At 54.7% G+C, this 24,471-nt stretch overlaps 1 protein-coding gene across 5 annotated transcripts in view; it reads right to left on the bottom strand.

Moving 5' to 3' along the window:
• CRTC1 (CREB regulated transcription coactivator 1) overlaps positions 1-15,057 on the bottom strand; it is a 74,125-nt gene extending 59,068 nt beyond the window's left edge. For all 5 annotated transcript variants that reach the window (XM_082649884.1, XM_082649878.1, XM_082649881.1 and 2 more), the window contains exon 1: positions 14,847-15,057. In XM_082649884.1, the coding sequence (XP_082506010.1) occupies positions 14,847-14,972 (126 nt within the window). In that variant the 5' untranslated portion in view covers positions 14,973-15,057. The remainder of the gene's footprint in view (positions 1-14,846) is intronic.
• Between the last annotated feature and the right edge of the window lie 9,414 nt (positions 15,058-24,471).

The raw sequence follows: 24,471 nt of genomic DNA, 5'->3' as shown, positions 1-24,471 counted from the left end.
CAAAAAGCCATAAAATAAAAAGTACTGGTGAGGATGTGAAAAAATTGGAACCTTTGTGCACTGTTGGCGGGAATGTGCAGCCGCTGTGGAAAACAGTGTGGAGGTTCCTCAAAAAATTAAACACAGGATGGCCACATGATTCAGCAATCCCACTTTTGGGTATACACACCCCCAAAAAATGGCAGCAGGGATTCGAACAGATATTTGTACAGCCATGTTCAGAGCAGCATTATTCACAACGGCCAAAAGGTGGAAGCAACCCAAGTGTCCAATAAATGGGTAAACAAACGTGGTCCATCCATACGATGAAATATTATTCAAGCTTAAAAAGGAAGGAAATTCTGACATATGCTACACCACAGACAAACCTTGAGGACATTATGCTAAGTGAAATAAGCTAGTCACAAAAGGACAAATATTATGAGTCAGTCCATTTACACAAGGTCCCTAGAGTAGTCAAATTCATAGAGACAGAAGGTGTTTAATATGGGAACAGAGTTTCGGTTTTGCAAGATGAAAAGAGTTCCAGAGATGGATGGTGGGGACGGTAGCACCACAATGTGAATGTACTTAATGCCCCCGAACTTAAAAATGGTTAAGATGGTGAACCATTACGTATATTTTCCCACTTTATTTATTTACTTATTTGGCCACGTCACGCGACTTGCGGGATCCTAGTTCCCTGACCAAGGATCAAACCCGGGCCCGGGCAGTGAAAGTGCTGAGTCCTAACCACTGGACCACCAGGAAATTCCCTCCCACAATTTTTAAAAAGGAAAAATACAAAAAGAAAATTAGCATTTCACTCCTATGGAATTCCTGCCCAAAACACACCACCGTAACCCCATGGCAAGAAAACAGACAAACCGCCCTGAATGAGATTCCACAAAAAGACTGAGCAGTTCTCTTCAAGAGGTGAAGGTCATGGACACTGAGGAAACCCTGAGCATCATGGATTGGAGGAGACTGAGGTGACCCAACGACTAAATGCAACGTGGGAGCCTGGCCAGAACCTAGGCCCAAAAAAGGTCACTGAGGGACATCTGGGGAAATCCAAACGCAGACTGGAGTCTAGCTGATAGACCTGTGACAATGCTGCTGTCCTGGTCCTGTGACGCCGTTCATGGTGAGGGGCTATGGAAACTGTACTGTCTTTGCAACTTTTCACTAAATCTAAAACTCTCTCAAAAGAAAAAGTGAAAAGAAATGAATATCCCTCCCCCCCAATAAAACTGAACAGACAATTCCTAAACTGTTTCTTGGCACCTGTCACATGTCAAGCCAGGGCACATGGGTGCAAAGTGTAAGACCCTGCCCCATGGGGCACCCTGATGCCCCCCGGCACGAGGCTAAGCGCTTAGGGTGGGCACGTCATCTAATCTGTACAACTCTACACATGGAAAAACTGAGGCACAAGAGGAGGAGTCATTTGGAGGAAGCCGGCAGAGGCAGGGCTTTGAGCCCCAATAACAGCCACTTAGACTTGCAGGGTGGGGGCGTCGCCATGGGGAGGGCTCTTGGGCACAAGTGACCCCCAGAAGGCCCCTGCTACTGACCCTCAGGGCTCCTCCCTCTGCATCTGTTGAGCCAGCAGGGATGAAATCAGCATCTCCTTGGCACCTTGGCTGCTGGGCCCATAAATCACTCCTGAGGCTGTGCATTGATTCTGTGATGGTTTAATGAGCCGCTCCCATCCTAATTACAGCTATCAAAGCCCTCCTGCTTGGGAGGACAGCAGGGATCAAGACAGCACAATGCTCACGGGTACAAAAGGACCCACGGAGGAGGGCCGCAGGAGTTTGTCTCTTCTGAACTTGATCACTGAACTTGATCTCAATGTGAGAGAGGCTCTTTAGCCGGCAGGGCATGGACACAGCAGCCCCCTGGACGTTCCGGCAGGGTGGACAGATCTCTGTCTTTGTGGGGTATGCTCCACCCCCCACCCCCACCCCGGTGTCCCCAGCCCCGAGGACTGGCCAGCCCTGCAGAGCCAGCCCTGGGCACTCTGCCTGGCTGGGCTGACACTTCCTCCCTGAGATTTCCAGGCGAATGACCAGCTGGCATGCACCCACCCACCCTCCGCGCCCAGGTGAGCTGTTGTCAGATGCACGGAGGAAAAGGGAAGTGCTTTGGGTTTTCTGTTTTCAATCCTCATCAAAGTTTTGAGACATAAACAATTTCTTTTATTACTGAAAAAAAAAAAGGGTGGCAGGGTATGTCCCTGCAACCCCAGCTGGCAGGGAAGGGCACACCTCAAAAGCTCTCACAGGGCTTCTCCCATCATGAGCGTCCTTGCGGGAGCAGGGCAACTCAGGAGGGACCACCGAGCTCCCAGGCTGGATCCAGGAACAGAGGCTCAAATGCTCAACAGCCAACAAGGGAAAAGATCTGTCCTTCACAGCAGAGACTGACCCCTCTGGATAGAATGCCATGCCCCGGCTGTGGGGTGAAACCCCCGTGACCAGTGGGGTGTCAGGATGGGACCACCTGACAGAGAAGGAAGTTCACATAGGAAATTAGGACTCAAGGTCTCTTCTCTGCTGCAGAAATGCCTTTCCTCATTATGGGGGCCACCAGAGCATAAAGTGAAAGCTATTTAATATAAACCTCCCCCATCCCCACCCTGGGGAATCAGATTCCCGATTCTTGGGTGAAAGAACTTCTGCCAAGTCAGCAAGTCCTGGTCTGTAAGGAGTCAGCGTTCATTCCCTCAGCACCCACCACCCCTTGGGGATGCCTGCCCTGGTTCCCTCCCAGGGGACTAGTCCACCCCAGTCCCCTGCATCCCCTGCCCTCACTCTCCCCAGGCCTGTGCCCATATGGTGGCTGGAGGGATCTTTGCTAAACCTACATCACACATCACTGCCCTGCTCATAACCTTTCTGGAGCACCCCACCACCCCAGAATCGGACTCTGACCCCTCACGGGGGCCCATGACACATCACCCACGGAGTTCGGCCGGGCTCTCCCCAACAACAGGCCTCACATCTCCCAATCCCATGGCTCACCCTTGTGCCTCAGGGCTCAGCCCAAACGCCACCTCCACCAAAGGGCCCCCCTACTCCCATCCCATTTCACTCTCTCAGAGCCATGACTTTGGGGCCAGGGACCAGCTGGCTGCTGGCATGGTTTCCCCACTTGTTCTGCAAGGTATCCCCAGGGCCCAGCACAAAGTAGGTGCTCAATAAATACTGACTGAAGGGCTAGACTTTCCAGTCCAAACCCTGGCCACTGCAGGGAGACCTCATTGCGTGGTCCGGTGCTTCCTACGTTCCCCAGCCCAGGGTACCTGCAGGGCCGAACAGGCACCACACTGCCCCAGGCCCGCCCTCCAGAGCCCACAGGGGTCTGCCAGTCCACTCCAGACCCCTGCATAGTCAATACAAACTCCAAGTTTCTCCCTAAAACTGTTCAGAAAACTGCAGCTCTGGGAAGATCCTACTACCCACCTGGCTCTGTAGCCACTCGGCACCCGGTACACGTTCCCAGATGGAAAACGGGACCCCACGCCAATTCCCACTACTTAAGGGGAGAAGCCTGACTGTGTGGTGGGAGACTGGCCCTTTTAGAGGACACTTGCACCCAGAAGATTCTAAAATGAACTAGAGCTAGGCCTGCCCTCGGGGGGGTCACAGTCCAGTATCTGCTTAGTGCCTGTTGAAAACCCACTCCGTGCCTGCTGACTGTCTGCTGTGCCCACTCCATGCCTGCTGCCAAGCGCCTGCTGGGTACACCCTGTGTGCCTGCTGAATGCCTGCTGGGCACCCACCGATGGTTCACTCTGTGTCTGCTGGGCACCTGCTGGGTATACCGGGTACCTGCTGAGCAGGAGCTGAGTGTCTGCTGAATGCCTGCCGTTTGCCCGCCCAGTGCCGCTGAGTACCGCCGTGCGTTCACTGTGCGCACGCCTCCAGAATCCTAGCAGCGGCAAGCACGCATCTACGTGCGAGCCCCATTCCGGACACGCTACCTGGGTTAACCTGTCTAGGTCTCACCACAAGCCTGTGAGGCAGACACCACTGTGACCCCCGCTTCACCGAGAGGGAGAAGAGCCCAGAGGGGACTCCCAGGTCTAAACTCACTCAGGAGGAAGCAGGAAGAAGCCCAGCAGCATGGTCCCAAGCTGGGTACCAGGTGCTACAGGACCCCCTCACCCCAAGCACTTCCTCCCCTCCACGCCCATCTGAGAACCCTGAGGAGGAAGCCCCGGCCGCGCCTCATTTCCATCTGGCATATAATAAATATTGACTCTCTCTGAATCCTTGGCCCGAGAGGCAAGCAGTGGCTTCCTTGTTTGCGCACCTGGACCCCCAGCCAGCCGGCGGCACCAGAGCCACCCCTGGCCAGGGCAGGGCACACCCACCTCTGCTCTGGGGTAGGGCTGGACATGGTGGAGGGAGGGAGGTGAGGAGAGGGGGTCGGAGACGCCCCAGCCAGAAATGGGGGGGGCTAATCCATCCTACAAGCTCCAAGATGAGGTGAGACTCTCCCATCCCCACCCCTTTCTCACTGGTTCCCCCACCTCGCTCTCCTTCCTGCTCACCGCTGAGTAAACCCTGTCATTATTACCTCTGAAATGTCCCAAATCGGCCTTCCCTCTGTCCTCACCGTGGCAGAGCCCAAGGTGCTAGAGTCCCCTCCCTGCTGCAGGGGGTTCAGAGACAGACACACAGGTGGGGCAGGCACAGGGAGGAATACAATGAACGCCTGATTTGCAAAACACCAGGGATGACCGCCATGGTCATCAACAGATGTATATGAATCGAAGCTCAGCCTCCAACAGGGTCCCTTATGGCTGCATTAAGAAAAATGTGGGCCCCAGATTCAGACACAGGGTCGATCCCAGCACCTCCACACACAGCAAACCACCTGACCTGTCACGCCTTGGTCTCTCATCTGTGCACCAGGGGAAGCAACAGGCTCTTTCTTGGGGTGACTGCCACCACTTGCTGGGTGTAGGCACCTGGGCTCTAGCAAGCATGGCCCCTGCCACTCCCGCACCTTCGTGTCACTCACGTCACCGTCCTGCTGGAACCTTCCATGACATCCCATGGCCCACAAACAGGGCCTGGCCTAGGGCCCTCCATCACCCGCCCCGCCTCCCTCCCCAGCCCTCTGCCCGTGCAGTCTATGCTCCTCAAGCCCTTCCCTCCACGCACAGGGTTCCAGCAGCCTGGAAGGCTCTGCCCCACCCCGACCGGCTGGCCAACTCCCAGAGCCGCATGAGACAGGGGAAAACGTGTGGTGACCTGGGTCTGTCCAAAGGGGTCAAATCCCAGCTCTCCCACCTCGAATGTTCTGTGACATTTGCTCTCTGAGCCGTGGTTTCCCCCTCAGTAAACCCAGGAGGATGCCGTCAGCTGCCTGGGGTGTTGATATGTCGCCAGGCTCAAGGTCTGCACCTCAAGGAACCGGGGGCCTCTACCGACCCCTTCTCGCCTGCACAATCCTGGCACGCGGGGGAGCACAGGAGCAGGGCTTCTCGGCCTCGGCACCCACTGACATCAGGGGCCTCGTGCACACTGCAGGGTGTTGGGCAGCACCCCTGGTCTCCGTTCACCAGATGCCAGGAACACCCACCGCCCCAAGTCATGACAACCCAAGATGTCCCCAGATGTTGCCAAATGCCCGCAGAGGCAGAACAGGCCGGGGTGAGCACCCTGGAGCACCCATTTTTGACGCTTCCCCACCACTGCACTCGGGCCGGTCTCTCCCCAGGCCAGGCCCCACCCCTGACATCCGCATGGCATTTTCCAGAGGGTCCCTGTTTAAAAAGAAATCCCCAGCACCAAGGACTCTGAATCCCAGCCCCTGAGGCGCCAGTACCCTGTCTCACGGAACAGCACGGAAGGCAGCCTGTACCACTGAGCTGAAACCAGAAGCTCCCGGCGCCGAGAGCGGCAGAGGAGGCCCAGCACTCAGCCTTCGGGACGCCCGCAACGGCCCAATTCTGACCCACAGTAACCTAAGTGACCCCGAGCAGGACCAGAAGGCCCACTGCATGGACAAGAGTCACCTGGCACTCTGCCCCCGAGCCAGCCTTGGGGACAGTGACAGCAGAACCCTCCCTGGTGGTACGGACCGACAATTACCACCAGGCCACCAACCAAGGGCCAGACAGCCCACTTACCCCTCTGACGGAGGCCAACCCTATCCCTCCACCTGGCACAGCCCTGGTGACCCCGGTGTCCGGGCCTCCCAGCAAGGCCCACATGGCAGGGTCCTCAGATCCCCACTCAGAACTCAGGTCCCCACCCAGACCTCCAGAAGCAGGATCTTGGGGGAGCCCAGAGTCTGCATCCTTTAGTTCCAAGGTGGTTCAGAGACCCCCAAGAGTGACAGAACCACTGCCCACCATCCTCCCAACCTTCCTTGTTGCTCTTGTTCAGTGGGGCTCAAACTGTGGGTGACAGCCATTGGCCCAGGGCCAGCAAACTCCTGTAAAGAGCCAGATGGTAGATATCTCCACCTCTTTAAGCCATCAGGTCTCTGTGGCAATGACTCAACTGCCACAGACAAGGCATGAATGAATGGGCGTAGCTGTGTTCTAATAAAACTTTATTTACAAAAAAACAGGTGTAGCTGGCTGAGCCCTGGATTACTGGGTTATGAAACCAATTCAGTGGGTCCCTGGCACTTTATAATAAACAGAAGGGAACCAATTATATCAACTTTGCACACACACGGGGAGGGCTGGACTCCTTGGAGAAAACTGTTTCAATTGCATGTTTATTGGTGGCTGCTGTTATGACACGAAACACAAATTTCTAACAGTGGGTCACAGTCAAAGAAATGAAAAGGCGACCTCGGAACTAAGCCCTCAGCTTCCATGCCTGTCCCTCAGCCAGTGACACCCGCCCCTCACCCAGCCACAGACCCCCCTGGTTCCACACCTACTGCAGGTCCAGCAAGCCCTCCTGGATTCCCCGGAGCAGGTGGGCCCCAGCACCGCACACCCTGCGCACCGGCCACCACCTGGTGAATCAATATGCCCGGCAATTCCACTCCCGGGCATGTGCCCACAAGGTGAAAACAGGGGCTTGTGCAAATACCTGCACACACATGTTCACAGCAGCACCATTCATGACAGTGAGAAAGCGGAAACAGGCCATATACCCATCAACAGGTAACAGATAAACTAAATGTGGTCCATCCACACAACGGAATGTTATTTGGCCACAAAAAGGAATGACACTCTGACACGTGCTACGAAGTGGATGAACCTCAAACACATCATGCTGAGTGAAAGAAGCCAAACACAAAAGGCCACATGTTGTATGGACCCGTTTACATGAAATGTCCAGACACGCCAATCCACAGAGACAGAAAGTAGATTAGTGGTTGCCAGGAGATGGGGGAGGGGAGGATAGGGAGTGACTGCTAATGGGGACTGGATCTCCTTCTGGGGTGATGGAAATGTTCTGGAACTAGACAGAGGTGATGGCTGTACAACACTGTGAATGTGCTAAATGCCTCCGAAATGTGTATTAAAATGGTTTATTTTATGTGAATTTCACGTCAATTTTTTAAGGCTTTTTTTTCAAAGCAAGGTCACTCCGCATGGTTCCCGGGCTGGCCATGAGCTTTAGGAGGGTTCTCTACACAGGACCCCGGGCTGGCAGGGCCACTCAGCAGTCCCCTGTGGGAACAGAACCAGGGCTCTCCAAGAAAGCCTCCTTCCAAAGGACAACTGGACCAATTAACCCAGAAGCGTGTCCCGTGCCAGCCAAAGAGACTTCGGCACCCAGCCTGATCTAGACCATGGCTTTTATGGGAAAAGCGCCATGGGCACCGCACAAAGGTGTGTGTGATGGTGTCCCAAGGCTGCCGCCTCCAAGACGAGGACAATTAGTGACAGGAAATATGGAGTCCAGGGTCCAAGTCATCGGAGAAACAGGGGCGTGGCTGGAGAAACTGAGTCACGTTTCGGAAAAACCAAGGCCCACATGGGGCCAAGCAGGCTCTGGCGAGCTACTGAAGGTTCTAGTTTGTGTTCTTACTTCCTTGTTTCGGACACAGCGCGTGTGCTCATCCCAGAGCTACACGTCAGTTCTGCCTCTTCCCAGCTGGGATGCGGCACTGGGCCTCAGCTTCCCCATGGGCACAATGGCAAAGCCGACCCTCCTCTCCGGTAGGAGGGGCTGAGCCACAAGAATGGGGTTGAGTGAAAGCCACACGGTGCCCAGCAGGGGGCAGGACCCGAGAGTGCAGAGGACAGACTTTACCCCTGACCACACTGTGACCATACTCTTGGTCAGCTCCTGACAAGACGCCCCCTCCTGCCCCAGGGCCTTTGCTCTAGCTGCTGTTTCTCAGGCTTGTTCACCATCACCACCAGGCCCAGTACAGAGCGAGAGTCCCCAGGTCCTGACAATGGGTGTGTGACGGATCCACTCAAGGCCTCGAGGGGAACACGACCTGCCAGAGAAGGACACGTGTGCACATCTGCAGACAACCCTCAGGCCCACCGCCCCGAAGCGGGTTCCGCACGGTACCTGGACTCCGCGGGCTCTGTCTCAGCCCAGGAGAGTGTCCGCCAAATGACCGCCAAAGGCGGGGGGGTGCATAAAACAACACAAATTCATTTCTGCACAGCTCGGGAGGCCAGACATCCAAAATCGAGGTGTCGGCAGGGCCATATTCCCTCTGGAGGCCCTAGGGGAGGACCCTCCCTTGCCTCTTCCAGCTTCTGGGGGCTCCACGCATCCCTGGCTCGTGGCTGCAACACTCCAGTCTCTGCCTCCGTCATACATGGCCTCTCATATGTGAGTCCGGGTCTTCTCTTTTCGTGAGGACGCCAGTCATCTGACCACCCTAAATCCAGGACAACCTCATCCTGAGATCCTTACCCTACTCACAGCTGCAGAGACCTTTTTTTCCAAATAAGGTCAGAGTCGCAGGTCCTGGGAATCAGGATGTGGGCATATCTTCTTAGGGCCCCCATTCAACCTATTATCGGGTGTGGCAGATCACGAGCTGGAGGGCACTGAGACTGCTGGGGCCTTCTGGAGATGGGGTGCAGTGTACCCCATCCTCTCAACAGAGCAGCTCGGCGAGTCCTGCGTGCGTGTGTGTGTGTTAAGGCTGCAGATGGCACCAGACACTTGAAGCAGCCGGCACAGAGGCAAATGGTGCCAAAGCCCAGGATGGAGGCCAGGACTGGGGGCGGCCTCCACGCTCAGCTAACCCGAGCCCCCGCTGCACGGTGCCTGCGGCCCAGAGGCCCGTTTTCCAACAGCCTGTGCAGAGCCACCCCCGTCACAGGGTAGGGCCGGGAGAACACCCTCCTTGAGCGCAGCCAGAGCTGGCAGCCCTGGCTGGGCCACCGTGGACTGCTTTGCACGCGGGCTTTTTCTGGCCCCGGTGCTGCTCCCTGGGATGCTCAGTGATCAGTTACAGGCAGAGCCTCCTGTGCCCTGAGCCCCTGGCAAGTGGGCGACGCGCCCCCATCGCTTCCCCTCACCTCCCACATCCGGTCCACCCACACGTCCAGTCATCTCTGCTGGCAAAATCCACCGCTCCGGCCACTGCCACGGCCACCTCCCTGCTCAAGCCACCTTCTCCATTCCCCAGCCGGGATGCTACAGCGGCCTCGCACCATCTGCCTGCTTCCCTTCTCACCCCCTTGCCCACTCAGCTCACAGCCATCTTTGTAAGACACGAAGCCTCCTTGAATGATTACATGGAGAGTTACCATTTGAGAGTGACCAGCAACTCCACTCCTCGGCGTATACACCCAAGGGAAAGGAAGACCCGCATCCACACAAGCACTGGGACACAAACGTCCGCAGCAGCACTAGTCACAGTAGCCAAAAAGGTGGAAACATCCCGAGTGTCCACGGATGAACAGATGGATACGCGAAAGGCAGTGTACCCACACCACGGAGTATTATTCAGCCTTAAAGAGTAATGAAGTAATGGACAGTGGTGGCGACACGACACTGTAAACGTTCTTAATACCACTGATCTGTACACTTATCAATGGTCAAGATGGTAAATTAGGGACCTCCCTGGTGGTCCAGTGGGTAAGACTCTGAGCTCATGCAGGGGGCCTGGGTTTGATCCCTGGTCAGGGAACTAGATCCCGCATGCCGCAACTAAGAAGTCCGCACCCTGCAACTAAAGATCCCACATGTCGCAACGAAGATCCTGAGCGCCTCATCTAAGACCCGGCACAGCCAAAATAAATAAAATAAATACATAAATGTTAAAAAAAAATGGTAAACTGTATGTTTTGTATATTTTACCACAATTCTTAATAAAGAAAGGAAGGACTGATACACCCTACAATATGCATGAACCTCGGAAACATCACGCTGAGCAAAAAAAGTCAGACATAAAAAGCTACGTGTTATATGATTCCATTTATATGAAATGTCCAGAACAGGCAAATCCACAGAGACAGAAAGTAGATGAGTGGTTGCCAGGAGTGTGGGAGGGGGAATGGGGAGTGACTGCTAAGGGGACGGGGTTTCCTTCTGGGGTGATGGAAATGTTCTAAAATTGGTGATGGTTGCACAACTCTGTGAATATGCTAAAAACCACTGGATGGTACACTTTATTTATTTTTTTGGCCGTGCCACGCGGCTTGAGGGATCTTAGTTCCCCGACCAGGGATTGAACCTGTGCCCCCTGCAGTGGAAACTCGGAGTCTTAACCACTGGACCACCAGGGAAGTCCCTAGATGGTGCACTTTTCTTTTTTCTTTTTTGGCTGCGTTGGGTCTTCGTTGCTGCATGCAGGCTTTCTCTCTAGTTGGGGTGAGTGGAGGCTACTCTTCATTGAGGTGCGCTGGCTTCTCTTGGTGCGGAGCACGGGCTCTAGGCACACGGGCTTCACTAGTTGCGGTGTGTGGGCTCAGTAGTTGTGGCGCGTGGGCTCAGTAGTTGTGGCTCGCGGGCTCTAGAGTGCGTGTTCAGTAGTTGTGGCGCACGGGCTTAGTTGCTCCGCGGCACGTGGGATCTTCCTGGGGCCAGGGCTGTCCCCTACATTGGCAGGCGGATTCTTAACCACTGTGCCACCAGGCAAGTCCCAGTACACTTTAAATGAGTGGTTTGAATGTATTGGGAATGATATCTCAATAAAGCTATTACAAAAACAAGCAAAGGATCAGGCCACTGACCATCACAGACCCTCCCAGGGCCCCTCCCTCAGGGGCCAGCCGCATCTCTCCTCTCTCTCTCTCAATATGCCAGCCTCAACCTCGCCAAGCCCTTCCCACCTCGGGGCCTCTGCACCTGCCTCCCTCACAAGGGACACCCTTCCCCAGCATGGGGTGGGGGTGGGGGGCGCGGGGGCCTCTGTCTCACTGTCCAGGTGCCAGCCTCCCGCCCTAGCCAGTCCTAGCACATTGCTTTGCTTCTTCTGAGAGCATCGGCCTCATTTATCTGTAGCAATTCTCTCCTGTCTCCACTAAAACCATGCCGGCTCCCCAAGAGCATGGCCCTCACATGCCTCATATGCTGCTGGCTCCCCAGTACCTAATACAGTCCCTGGGACGTGCTGGGCAAATAAAAATGTCATTTTGTGGAATAAGCAAGCTACCCTTGCTCACAGATCAGGATTCTGAGACCCAGAGAGGTTAAGAAACCTGCCCGAAGTCACACAGCAGAGCACCACAGCCCTCTCTGCACATCAGGCTGCCCATGTCTGAGGACGAGAAAGGAGCATTCGTGCACTCACCTCTCTACCCTGCGACCCAAAAGTGGACGTCACACCCCATCCGCCACCCGAACTAGCCCTTGGGGTACCTGCCCCTGGGTGAAGTGACAGCATGGATCTACTCATCAGGCTCAACACCTGCTGACCGGCCTTTCACAAGGGAAGGCACTGCGGGTGCACCCATCACGACCGAGGGCCGTGCACAGACACACATCGACACGAGTGTCCCCGCTCGCTCCGGGAGTGGGTGTGCTGACCTGTGGAATTCCCCTGAGAAGAGCAGGTACCAACTGGGCCACGTCCCACCTGTTCTCAGGTGAAACGTTTGTGTCTACCGCAGGCGGAGGCAGCGCAGAAGGCTGCAGCCATAGGAGGGTGAGCAGGAGGAGACCCTGCATCAGGCGGGTTCGCTCACCTGCACCAGACACTGCTGATGTACCACGTGCCATGTGCAATAGCCGGAAAAGGCTGGGAAAGAGCTTGCCCATCCTGGTCTCAGGAGCAGGCAAAGCCACCAGCCTGCCCACAGTGGCACAGCCGTATTGATGGGTGCGGAGTTTTGAACTATCTGCCCGGGTGCAAAGCTCGCACCCCTGCCCACACAGCGTTTCCTTCAAACTGAAGGTATCTCGGCCTTGACACTGCTGACACCTGGGGCCGGATCACTGTCTATGGTGGGAGCCGTCTATGCATCGTAGGGTGCATCCCTGCTCTCTACTCACTAGATGCCAGTAGCAGCCCTTCCCCTAGTCGAGACAACCAAAAATGTCATTGCCAAATGTCCCCTGAGGACAGAATCACCCCCAATAGAGAACACTGCTCTGTCTGTAAAAATCTAGTATAAGTGCACCTCCGCCCAGGGCCCAAGCCCACCCTACCTCCCCAACTCCCGAAGTAAAGGAAGGCAACAGGGCGAGGGAGGAAAGAGATGGGAAACGGTTACCAGGGGCCGAGAGAACTGCTGTCTGCGAATCTTAAAAATCTTTTCTACATCCATCAACCAATGAATGGATAAACAAATGTGGTCCAGCCATACAAAGGAATACTACTCAGCCATAAAAAGGAAAGAAGCTTCCTGATACACGCTACAAGGGAGATGAACCTTGAAAACATTAGGCTGAGCGAAAGAAGCCAGACGCAAAAGGCCACATCTTGTATGAGTCCATTTATATGACACGTCCAGAACAGGTAAATCCATAAAGACAGAAAACTTGGTGGCTGCCAGGGGCTGGGGGGAGGAGCACATGAGAAGTGATTGCTAATGGGTGTGGAGTTTCTTTGAGGAATGATGAAAACATTCTGGAATTAGACAGTGGTGATGGTTGCACAACTCTGTAAATGTACTAAAAACCACTGAATTGTACACTTTAAACAAGTGAATTATATGGTACTATCTCAATAAAGTTGTTATTTTAAAGATATCTTTTCAACAACAATTCAAAAACAAACAAACAAAAAGACACCAATAATTCATTTCCAACCCTAAAGCAGAAACCAGGCCTTGGATCATGAAGAACTGTCAAGAACCAGTGTGACCCCTTCTTCTTGTCACACCACATACATTTGACACCTACTGCATGCTAGCACACACTACATGCTGCAGACAAGATGAAGTGGACACTCCTGCACTCAGAAGCCCTGACGTATGGGCAACACTCAAGCTGCGCGCTTTCATTCATTCATTCATTCACCAACCACATCCTGAGCGAGGCCGCAAGCGGCTGGAGCAGGGACAAGCAGCACCTGGTCGACAGTGAGCACCCGACTGATATAGCTGAACAAATGCACGGAAATGAAGACACACATTCTAGTCTTAAGGTCATGATCTCAAAGAGAAACAAGCAACTAATTAAAAAGTAACGTCACCCCAAAAGCCCACCTGAGGAATCAGAAACTGAGGCTCACGGCATGGAGGTAGGTCTGCCTAGGCCAGTCAGATCGGACGTCAAATCCAGAAACCAGCGGGGTGGGTGTCTGCAGCTCCCACTCAACCCCTCCCTAAGGCCCCAGGGTACAGCAGAGGGGTCCCATCGCTCTGCAGGATCGAAGCAGAGATTTATTGCCACCTGTGCAAAGCATGCTCCCCTCCCTGACCCACGAGGAAGGGCTTGCTAGACACACTCCACAAGGGAGGATACCGAGACCCAAGGAGCTTGGCACCTCACGGTGGTCGCCAGAGAGCTGGGGCCCAGAAGAAGGGCCAGGGCCCCCAACCCCAGCCACAACCAAGCCCCTGCTCCAGGCCTACAGCGGCTTCCCAGATGAGGTTAGCAGGTAACCGGGCCTGCTCCTGCACACCCAAAGCACCCAGCCATCTGAAGAACTGTCCCTCCATCCTGGTCCTGAGGGGCCAGGGGCCATCTGTGGCCAGCTGTACCTTGTCCTAGTGGGAGGAACATCACCTGGTCCCCACCATATGGGCTGCATGGGGAAGGGGCAGCTGTCTGCACTCCAAGCTCCAAGACAGCCCAATCTGCCTTCCTGATCCCGCCCAGGTCCCCACAGCGGAGGCCAGACCTTTCCCTCAAGTATCCAAAAGGGAGATACCTATCCCATCTCAGCTCTGCAAGTGGGGGTACCTGTCCTTCCCCCAACACTCAGGCAGTGAGTGCACAGGTGACAGTGATGGAGAGACACCTGTCCCTTCAGGTAGCAATGGTGTGAGGGCAGCTGCACCCCTCAGGTGCCAATGATATAGGAGCACCTATCCCCCCTCCCCAGTTAACAGTATGCTTGCAAGCAGCACCCAGTTCACACACCTCAGTATCACTGCCCTAGGTAGCAGTGATATAAAGGCACCTATCCCCCTCAGGTAGCAGTGTGGGGACACCTTTCCCCCCCCTCAGGTACCAATGATGTAATGGCACCTGTTCCCTCCATGTAGTAATGATGTAGAGACCCCTGCCCCTACAGGTAACAATGATGTAAAGACACCTGTCCCCCACTTCAGGTAGCAATGATGCAGGGACACCTTCACCCCTTCAGGTATCGATGATGTGGGGGCACCTGTCCCGCCCACGACGCCCGGGGCGTGGGGACACCTGTCCCCACGGGCCGAGCCAAGTCCCGCCCCCGCCGCGCGCGCCCCGCCCCCGCCGCGCGCCCCCCACCCCGTGCACGCGCCAGACACGCGCCCCCTGCCTCCCTCTCCGGCCCAGAGGGGTCGGCGCGGGCAGCCCCCTTACCCGCGCGGCCCGCGTCAGGCTCAGGTCCTTCATGACCTCCTCGAAAGCCGCCGTCTCCTCCGCTTGCTTCTGGTTGTGCAGGGCGATCTTCTCGCTGAATTTCCGCGGATTGTTCGAAGTCGCCATCTTCTCGCCGCCTCCTCCTCCTCCTCCTCCTCCTCCTCCACCTCCTCGCCCCCCCCACTCGCCGGTGCCACCACGCAAGCGCCGGCCGGACCCGCGGGCGGCGGGCAGTGCGCAGGCGCGCCGGCTGTAGTGAGAGCGGCACATGCGCACAGGAGCGGCGCGCGGCGCGGGGGCGATAGCGCATGCGCGCGCCTCGGCGGCGTGCTTAGAGGCCAGAAGGGGAGGCGGGAGAGGGAGGGTGGAGTTTTCGGCGCAGTCGCAGTGAGTCGCCTCCTGGCCCGCTGGACAGCGGCCGTCTGGCTGTTGGGCAAGGGACAGGCTGGGCCGCTGGAGCTCCCAAGAGAGAGACTCCTGGACGCAAACCCTTCCAGGTCACCAAGATGGAGCCAGCACCCATCCCAAGGACAGGTAGCACTCGAGGCTGAGCCTGGGCTCGGATCAGTTCAGCTCAGAGACCAGTTCAGGGCGTTGCTCATCCATGCATGCATTCATTCATTTATGGAGCGCCTATGTGTGCCAAGCGTACTGGGGGAACGGCGTGAGCAAGCAGACGTGGTCCCTGCCCTCATGGGATGCACAGTCGGGGCGGGGGGATGGAACATAACCCACCAACAAATGACCCGAGAACTTTTCAGATGGAGAGAAATGTGATGTGGAAAATAAAACCAGTGATGGGCCAGGAGGAGAGTGATGTTAGGAAGGGAGGCTCCTATGGCCAACATGGTTTTGGGGGTGCGATCAGTCCCCAGCCCAAAATCCCAATGTCGTCCTTAACACCTTTCTTTCCCTGTTCCTATCCCCTATCCAGTTCCTATTTTCTGGATCCTTAAGCTCGGAGCACTGGAGCTACATAGCTTCAGCCTCCTCTCTGTGAATTTCTCCAGTCCAGTTTTGCTCAAGGAAGCCAGCTTTGCCATGGGGTGCTAAAGGACAGGTCCAGAAATCCCACCCAGACCCATCAGTGAAAGGGACAGCAGAGTCTCCCCGATGATGAGGGGCGGGGGGCAGGTGACCTAGAGAGGCAAGAGGGATTCTGACACCTAGTTGTCTCTCCCCAGACAGAGGGACCCCAACCACCAATGTCAAAGTTTGTATTCAAGAGGCTCCAGGGATTTCGGAGCATGGGTGGGGCAGAAGCCAGGAGGGGCAGCCAGGGGAATTGGGGGCATCTCTAATTGCACAACAAGCACACTTTTTTACCAGGGCGAGGGATGGCTGGAGGGGACACTGATGGAGATCATAGGGGGAAACCAACATTTTCCAAACATGCTTTTATTTACATTTTACAACAGTTTAATGAAAAGTCCACATTAAATACATACACATACATAGATTTTAATTTGGAGTGTCCTGGGCACTGCCACTGCTCTATTTTATCCTTCTTGTTCATATGGTTTTGAGCACTTTATTGGACTTCTAGCCTTTTTGCCTAGCAAGTATCTGCCACCTATCTGGGGTGTCAACAACCAACTACCCTTCAGGGAACCCTTTCCAACTTTCAGTCCCTGGTTTGTGGTAGAGCTGGTCTCACCACTCGCTCTCCCCACAGTCTCCCCTTCAAATTGGAAGCCTTGGCCAATCAGCAGAGCCATTGCTCTGACCAGCACGATTGGGTCAGGGCAGGCATGTGACCCAGTTTGCCCAATGAGATGCAAGTCTGGAATTTTTGTTTGAAGCATGGGAAAGAGAAGCACCCTCTTTGCTTGGGTGGCTGATTTGAAGGATAACACAGGTTTGGAGAGCCAGAGGTCACCACTTGAAGAGAGGTGGCCTGGGGAATTCCCTGGTGGTCTAGTGGTTAGGATTCTGTGCTTTCACTGCCGTGGCCTGGGTTCAATCCCTGGTTAGGGAACTGTCCTAGAAGTCGCACAGTACGCGTGGACAAAAAAAAAAAAAAAAAAGAGAAAGGTGGCCTGAGAGTAAACCCACACAAAGGAAAACAGAACCGAATGTAGGCAAAGACACTCTCAGAATTCCTGCATCCAGCCATACCTGAAGCTAGACACTCCTGCCTTTTCAGTTATATGAGCCAATAATTCATGCTCTTTTTTGCTGAAGTCGATTTGAAGTCCATCTTCTCTCCCTGGCACGGAGACTGAAGCTTCTGGGAGTCAGGTAAGGGACTGGACATTCTATTTATGTGACTTTTAGTCCCTGCCACCATCCTGAGATTGGACAGGAAATAGTGACAGAGAGCAGGGACGGCAGCTGCCCATAACAAGTTAAGCGCCAGAGCCAGGACTGGAACTCGGGCCTGACAGCAGAGGTCGGCTTCCTTCTCTACACCAGGTTTTGTCAAGTTTAAATGAGGTTAATATATGTCAAGTGCCTGGCTCATAATAAGTGCTCAAAAAATGCTGGTTACCCAGATCACTTACATAAGGCTGCACTAAGCCGGTTTCTGCACAGAAAGATGGAGGAGAAAAGATTTCAGGGGGAGCAGGGGCCACAGCAAGAGGCTGTGCCCACAGGGCAGAGGTGAGGGGCCAGTGCTCGCCCTACTCACCCCCGTTTACCCCGCACCCCAGCAGCAACTCGATCCATCCTAAACCCTGGTGATGAGTCAGAGGAAGCCACAAGCCTGCTTATTGCACAATGGCCAGACAGTGACCAAAGCCCTCCTCCCACTCCACTGACCCCCAGCCCTGAGAAGGGTGAGGCCAGGGCGTCTGGTGACCCAGGCAGAACCCAGCCCTGACTCTATCACTTTCTCCCTTCATCAAAGGCACCTTCCACCACCCAGTGTGGCCCGGGCAAGACTTCTGGAGCAGCTCATGGTCTTCGTAAAGGGGGGCGGATCTCACGCTCCCTATGACACTCAGAAAAAAATCCAGTGGCCCGAAGGGTCCTCACACAGCCTGGCCCCTCACTCCAGCCACCCTGGCTTCCTTGCTACTCCACCTCCAGGTCTTTGCATGTGCTGTTTCCTCTGCCCGCACTGCTCTCCCCCCAGATCCTTTCATGGCTGGCACCTTCTCATCTTTCAGACCTCTCCTCTGGCAGACCCACCCTGAGGGCGCTATCTAAAGTGTACCCTTGAATGTTTGTCCCATGATCCAGGAACATCCCACCCTCTGAAGGCAGCTGTGTCTGGAGTACTGTCTGCTCCCCTATAGACTGAGCAGAGATCAGAAGCTGAAAGTATGTTCACCCTTCTCAGACACTCCGGGGGCTTGAAGTTCCTGTGTGATGCAGAAAGAACACAGACACACCCAATTCCCTACTCCTAAGGCTTGTTCTCTGTTGATGGCTCTGAGCACTTTAGGCCTCATTTTATACTCATCTGTGTTCATTCTGTTTCCCTGGCTCCCCAGAGCTAACACAAGACTAGTCAGAAATGGGGAATGAGGAAGGGTTTGTTAAATGAATATGCCTGGGAAACTCCTATCTATCCCTCAAAACCCACCTCAAATGACCCCTCCTCCAGAAAGCCATTCCTGACCCCAAAGCAGAGCTGTTCCTCCCTCTGGACTCACACAGCCCTGGGTCCTTCTCCAGCCAACCCTGACCCAAAGGGATAAGGAATATCCCATTCTCTCTGTCTCTGTTTTTTTTTTTTTTTGGTTGCACTGGGTCTTCATTGCGGAGCGCAGCCTCTTTGTTGTGGCACGTGAGCTTCTCTAGTTGCAGCACACAGACTGTCTAGTTGTTGTGCAGTGTGGGCTCAGTAGTTGCGGCACGCAGGCTTAGTTGCCCGCGGCATGTGGGAATCTTAGTTCCTCGACCAGGGATCGAACCCACGTCCCCTGCATTAGAAGGCAGACTCTTTATTTTTTCTTTTTTAATATTTATTTATTTATTTGGTTGTGCTGCGTCTTAGTTGTGGCAGGTGGGCTCCTTAGTTGTGGCTCACAGGCTCCTTAGTTGTGGCATGCGAACTCTTAGTTGTGGCATGCACGTGGGATCTAGTTCCCTGACCAGGGACTGAACCCCAGCCCCCAGCATTGGGAGCATGGAGTCAACCACTGAGCCACCAGGGACGTCCCGGAAGGTGGATTCTTAACCACTGGACCACCAGGGAAGTCCCAGGAGTATCCCATTCTTAAATAGCTTCCCTTGAGTTACAGAGCACATCCAAGTGTGAGCTAAGAGGCAAGTCCTATAAGCTACTTCTTGCTGCCTCCATGATACAGTTTTCTCTCCTGTGCTCCATAACTTTGGCTGGCTCCCTTTTTTACTCTGCCAGCTTCCCTAGCATCCTCTCCCACCCTTCCCTTTCTCATGTCCTCCATCCAGCCTTGCTGATCCTGCGTGGGCCTTTGCACAGGCTGTCTCCCTGCCTAGAATGCCCTTTCCCCTGCATCCAGGCCACAGCACCCCTCAACGTAAAGCTTCTAAATACAAGCTAAATTAAAACCTAAATTCCTGTGCGTTTCTGCGTGGCCCAGCCCTTGCCAATTCTCCAGCTGTGTGACAACAGGCAAGTGATTTCATGTCTCTGAGCCTCACTGTCCTCCCATGTGAAATGCAGATAATGGCACTCCGCAGAGCAAGCTCTTGGGAAGATTAAATAGATAATGCATGTAAAGCACTTAGCTCAGCGCCTGCTTCCTCGCAAGCACTCAATAACTGTTAGGGAAGCAAAACCCTACATCGAGATGTTAGTTTTCATGGCTTGCTTTTCTGCACTGCCTTATATGGAATCTTAGTCAATCCAGGGTACCCACATTGCATGAAGGTGAACTCGGGCCATTGGGAGCTGGAAGGCAAAGAGGAAAACCATCCAGGGCCCGTCTTTGACTTCCAAACCAGGCCCTCATCAGACAGAGTTTTGAAAGGCAAAGCAAGAACCAGGTTTGATTATGAAGCGAAAGGGAAGAACCCGATGGGAGCCAGAAACACCAGACATGGAGCTCACTCCTTACGACCGAATAAGAGGTTAGATGAGGACCCAGGCCCCTCAGCCCCCCACCGCAGGCTGAGTGTGGGGTGGAAGGTAGGACGGGGCGGACTGCCGGACTGCCAAGGAGGCTGGAGTTGAGGGGGCAGGGACCCAGGGGGATGGATCTAGGGTATGGTGGGGCAGAGCCAACCGTCCAGTCCCCACCACAACAACCACCACGCTGAAGGGACATCTGGGGCAGGCCTTCCAGTGACACCAGAATGCCCTGAGACTTGGCTGAGCTCCAGCTAAACTGCCTCACAGAGCCCCCCGCTACCCGCTGTCCAAAAGCCCAGGACACTTACAGCCCCAATCTACTCCACAATAAAAGAGAAAGATTCCCCAACCTCTAGGGGGCAGTGGCTGCAGAAGAGATACAGCCGGCTTTTCTTTTTGGTGGCCCAGCATCTGGAGGCTGGGGAATCCCCATAATGGGAATTCAGCCTCCCCAATGACAACAGAGGCTCCAAAGCCAATGGTGTGATCAGTCAAATTATGGGCCTCAGTTCCCCTTCGTTTCTGTGTCCCACCCTTTGCCACACCGCTGTGCATTCTTCCTGCCTAAGGTAGGGGATATTTACCCAGCCCTGATTTTGAGCACATCATTCGCTTTGGCCAAAGGAATATGGGTAGAAGCAGCAGCACAAGAGTTCCGAATCTGGACCTTAGGAAGCCTCATGTGATCCCACTTGTCCTCTGGCACCATTGTAAGAGGAGAACATAGGTTGACTAGCTGCTGGTCCCAGGAAGATGCAAGGTAGGTGGAGCTGAACTTCCTGGTTACTCCACAGTCTTGCACCTGGAAGCAGAGCTGCTCAGCCAAGGGAAGCCTAGAACAAATACCCCACCCCAGCTGAGTCACAGACATGTGAAAAATATTTTTGCATGCCATTGAGACTTGGGGTTGCTTGTTACACAGCAGCAGCAGCTGACTAATACACTGAGGTACTAACTTTCCCCACTCCCTAGGGCATTGGAGCAGGACATGGGCTGGGCCAACAGGATGTTTCCAAGTGATGCAAAGACACAGCATTGGGGCAGGAGCATGTGGTTTCCAGGGGCAGCTATGGCGGAGTACCAGTGGCAGTGCCAGTTGAGGCATCTGGATTCTGTGGTGGTGGCAGGAGTGACCTCACCAACCAGTTCCCTGGCATGATTTCAGCTAATCACCCTCGCCTCCTTGATTTCTACCACTTTCTGAGCCTGGTTTTCCAGCCTTCCTGCCACTTTTGTGAGGAACTGAACAGACTTCCAATGCACATTTTTGCTATTTAATTTGGCCGGTGTTTCCGCTGCTTGCAAATTAAAACCTTGACTTACATAAGATGGGGAAACCCCAGCATCTGTTACATTTATATTATAATTTTGGAACTGTTTGGGTTACAATTAGCAGAATATCTGACCACTAGTATCTTAAGTGGCACAGACATTGTGATTTTTCATAAAAAGGAGTCTGGAGGTAAGAGGTTCCAGGGTGGGACTGGTGCCCCCATGGTTTCAGGGCTCTGGGAGGCAGCATCTCTGTGCCTGTCTTAACTTGTTCCTCATGGCCACAAGATGGCTACAGAAGCTCCTGGCATCATGTCCTCGTAGGAAACAGTAAGGGAGGGAAGGGGGCAATAAAACCTTTCCTGTGTCCAGAAACCCCTACCCCAGACCTCCCCTTAAAACTTGCTGGCCAGAACTGGGAAATGTGCCCAGATGGAGAAAAACCCCCACAAAAGACGTTGCCAAGAATGGCTCAGCCAAATCCTAAATTAACCCCCGAGGCTGGGCACCAAACCATGGCTCTGTTGGTGAGGAGGGTGAAATGATCGCCGGGATGGCAACAAGCGGGGTCAGCCACAAGAATTAAGCTGGGCCCTTTGTTGTGGGCAGAAGCACGGCTTCGTGGCCCTCTTGCCCTGGGGGTCTGCAGGCCAGTGGTGCCCACGGATCCTGGAGTGGATGAGACTCTGCTCCCACCACCCCACCCCAAAAGCTGTCATTTGTGCAACAAACATTCAGGCTGTGCCTCCTGGGACACATGGCCAGGTGCCCCTAATAAAACTGATGTGCCGAGGCTCCACCATGAGAAGCAAAAGCTCCAGGGCCCGTGAGAACAGAGGGGCTGGAGCTGCGTTCTCAGAGATGAAGCCAGGGGCGGGTTTCCAAGCTGGCCAGGTCTGGGGCAGATTCCCACCTCACACGGCTCCCCCGAGGCCCCCTTGGCCCTCGCTCACTGTGAGGCCCCAGAAGTCACACTTGGCCTCCCTCTCGCGGGCCTCCATCCCACCGTCCCAGGAGATGGCGTTTTCCCACAGCCCAAGCCCAGGTGCAGAGGGAGGCTCCTGCCGGCCACATCCAGGGCCACGGTGGGAAAGCAGGATATCTGGAAGCAGACGGGCTCTCCACAAGCTCAGTCCCTACGTGCCCAAGCTACCCTGGGCCAAAGGTGAAGGAGGTGATGAGGTGATGAGCTCCAGACCCCTTCAGGGTGCTGTGCAGAGGAGGGCCAGGCTAGTCCAGGAGCATGTACACATGTGAGCTGTGTGTTTAATTGTGCGTGAGTGAGCATGTGAGTACGTTACACGGCCTATGAACAAGGCTACCTGTGAGTGTGACCACGTGGATGTGGGTGTCAGATGCATGAGTGCAGGTGTGCGTGTAAGCGTCTGCGTGCCTGTGTGCACGCATGTTCCGCCTCCCTCTGAAGGACACAAATGTGCACAAAGTGAAGATGCAAGCCAGTTTCTGCTAAATTAAAAACAGCTTTTTCGTGTTTAAAGTTTACAATACGAAAAATAATTTTCCTTTCTTCCGGGGGGGTGTGGGTGTGGAGAGGGAGGGGCAGGGGGCCCCTGAGAACATTCCATGAACCAGCCCAGACAGTTATGCACAATCGACCCAGTTAGATATGGCAGCACCTCCCCGCCCCCAACTCCGCGCCGGCGCCCCTGCCAGCTCGTTGGGGACAAGATGTTCTGAGGTGTGAGCTGATCTGGGGGGACTTGCAGCCAGCAAAGGCTTCTTCTCCCTTCCCCCCCACCCCGAAGGGGCCGTGCCTCCAGCAGGGAAGGGTTCTCTTTGGGGGAGCTCAGGTTGGGGGTGATGAGAAGGGGCTAGAATGTTCCAGTAAGTCCCTGAGGGCTGCTGTTTTTTCACTTCTATGCCCCTGGCAGTGTGGGCTCCTTACTGGTTCCCAACCAAGTTCTTATTTCCACCCTGCACCCCCATACACACACCCAGCCTCACCCCGGGCCCTGACGGCCACTGCACAAGAGCACCAGGCCTGTGGGTACGTTTTGAGGATGATCCCGGAAGCCCCATAGGGAAGCACAGTGACTTCATGCTTCCTTTAGGACCTGCCCTGCTCCTCCCCTATCACAGCCTCTGCGGAGGGGGGCTCCCCAGCTTCCCAACCTGGAGTCCCAGGACTGAGCAGATGGAGACAGAACCTGCCAGGGGCTGTGGGGCTGGCTGATGGCAGGGGGCCGGGTCACCAGGCGCAAGGAACCACCTGGAAAGAGTCTCTGGAAGGCTGCCTTGCCCCGGCTGGTTGCCCTCTGTCTTCCAGGCGCCGGGTGGAAGGACGTCCTAGCCTCCTTTCCTGTTGCCCCCAGGCCTCTGAGCCAAAGGCCGGCCCCACTTCCGGCTCCTCTGCAATGCTGGAAAAGGGCGAGGGGGGAGAGGAGCCCCCAAACATGCAAGGACACGAGGAATCTGCGACCCATCAAGCCCACAAGCTCAGCACTGGGCCCACTCCATCTTTTTACCATAACATTTTTATTAAATAAAAGGAAAGTATTAGGAGACAACGTCTGCTAAGGTATGAGGTTAATTATTTACATGGCGAGCGGGTCACAGAGACACGACATCAATCGTCCATTAGCAGCAGAAGAGACACTTTAAGTTGCCCCGAGGGTACAAATCCCATTTATAAGACAGTGGTGCTGGCCTCTTAAAAAAAAGCAGAAGAGAACAACAACAAAAAAAAATGGTTTTGAGGTTTAGACACCAAAGCAAATGTGGCTGGAGATGCCGCAAAGCCCTTGAAGGCAGAGGCCTCACAGCCCGCCTGACTTCCCACGCAGGGTGGGCACAGGCCTGCGGCATGTCAACCTGAACACAGGATTGGGGGGAGCAGAGGGCTGGAAAGAGGGGGAGAAATAAAAAGCACGGGACAGGCCTGTGGAATGCAGATGCACTGTGAGATTCTGAAGCAGGCGTCCCCTTTCATTCATGGGACCGGGACAGGGATGAGGAGAGTCAGCCCGTTCTTATTAAGGCCCCACACATCACCCAGGGCCAAACGGGAAGGCCTGATGCCCGTAAGGACGGTCTCTGGGAGCCGGCTGTGTTGTTTTTCCTCCTGAAAGCGGATGACAGAACACCCTGAAGGTGCTAAGACCCAGGCCAGGAATAGAAATGAGTGCCGGCTCCCTCCTGCCCAGCAGCTCAGGCTTCTTGGGGAGGCGGAAACGTGCCCTTCTGGCCAACCCAAGCCAGGTCTTGCCAGCCGCTTCTCCTGCTCCTGGAGGTCCATATGTTAGAGACTTGGGATATGTTTATTTTAAAAAGGACGCATGCAACTCATGGGGGTTGGGGGGAATTTGGGGATCAACCGGGAACGAGTTC

The sequence above is a fragment of the Grampus griseus genome (assembly GCF_964374135.1).
Source record: "Grampus griseus genome assembly, chromosome: 3".
In the NCBI taxonomy this organism is placed as follows: Eukaryota; Metazoa; Chordata; class Mammalia; order Artiodactyla; family Delphinidae; genus Grampus; species Grampus griseus.
Note: the sequence above shows the minus strand (reverse complement) of the source record. Positions and strands in the feature narration are given on the sequence as shown.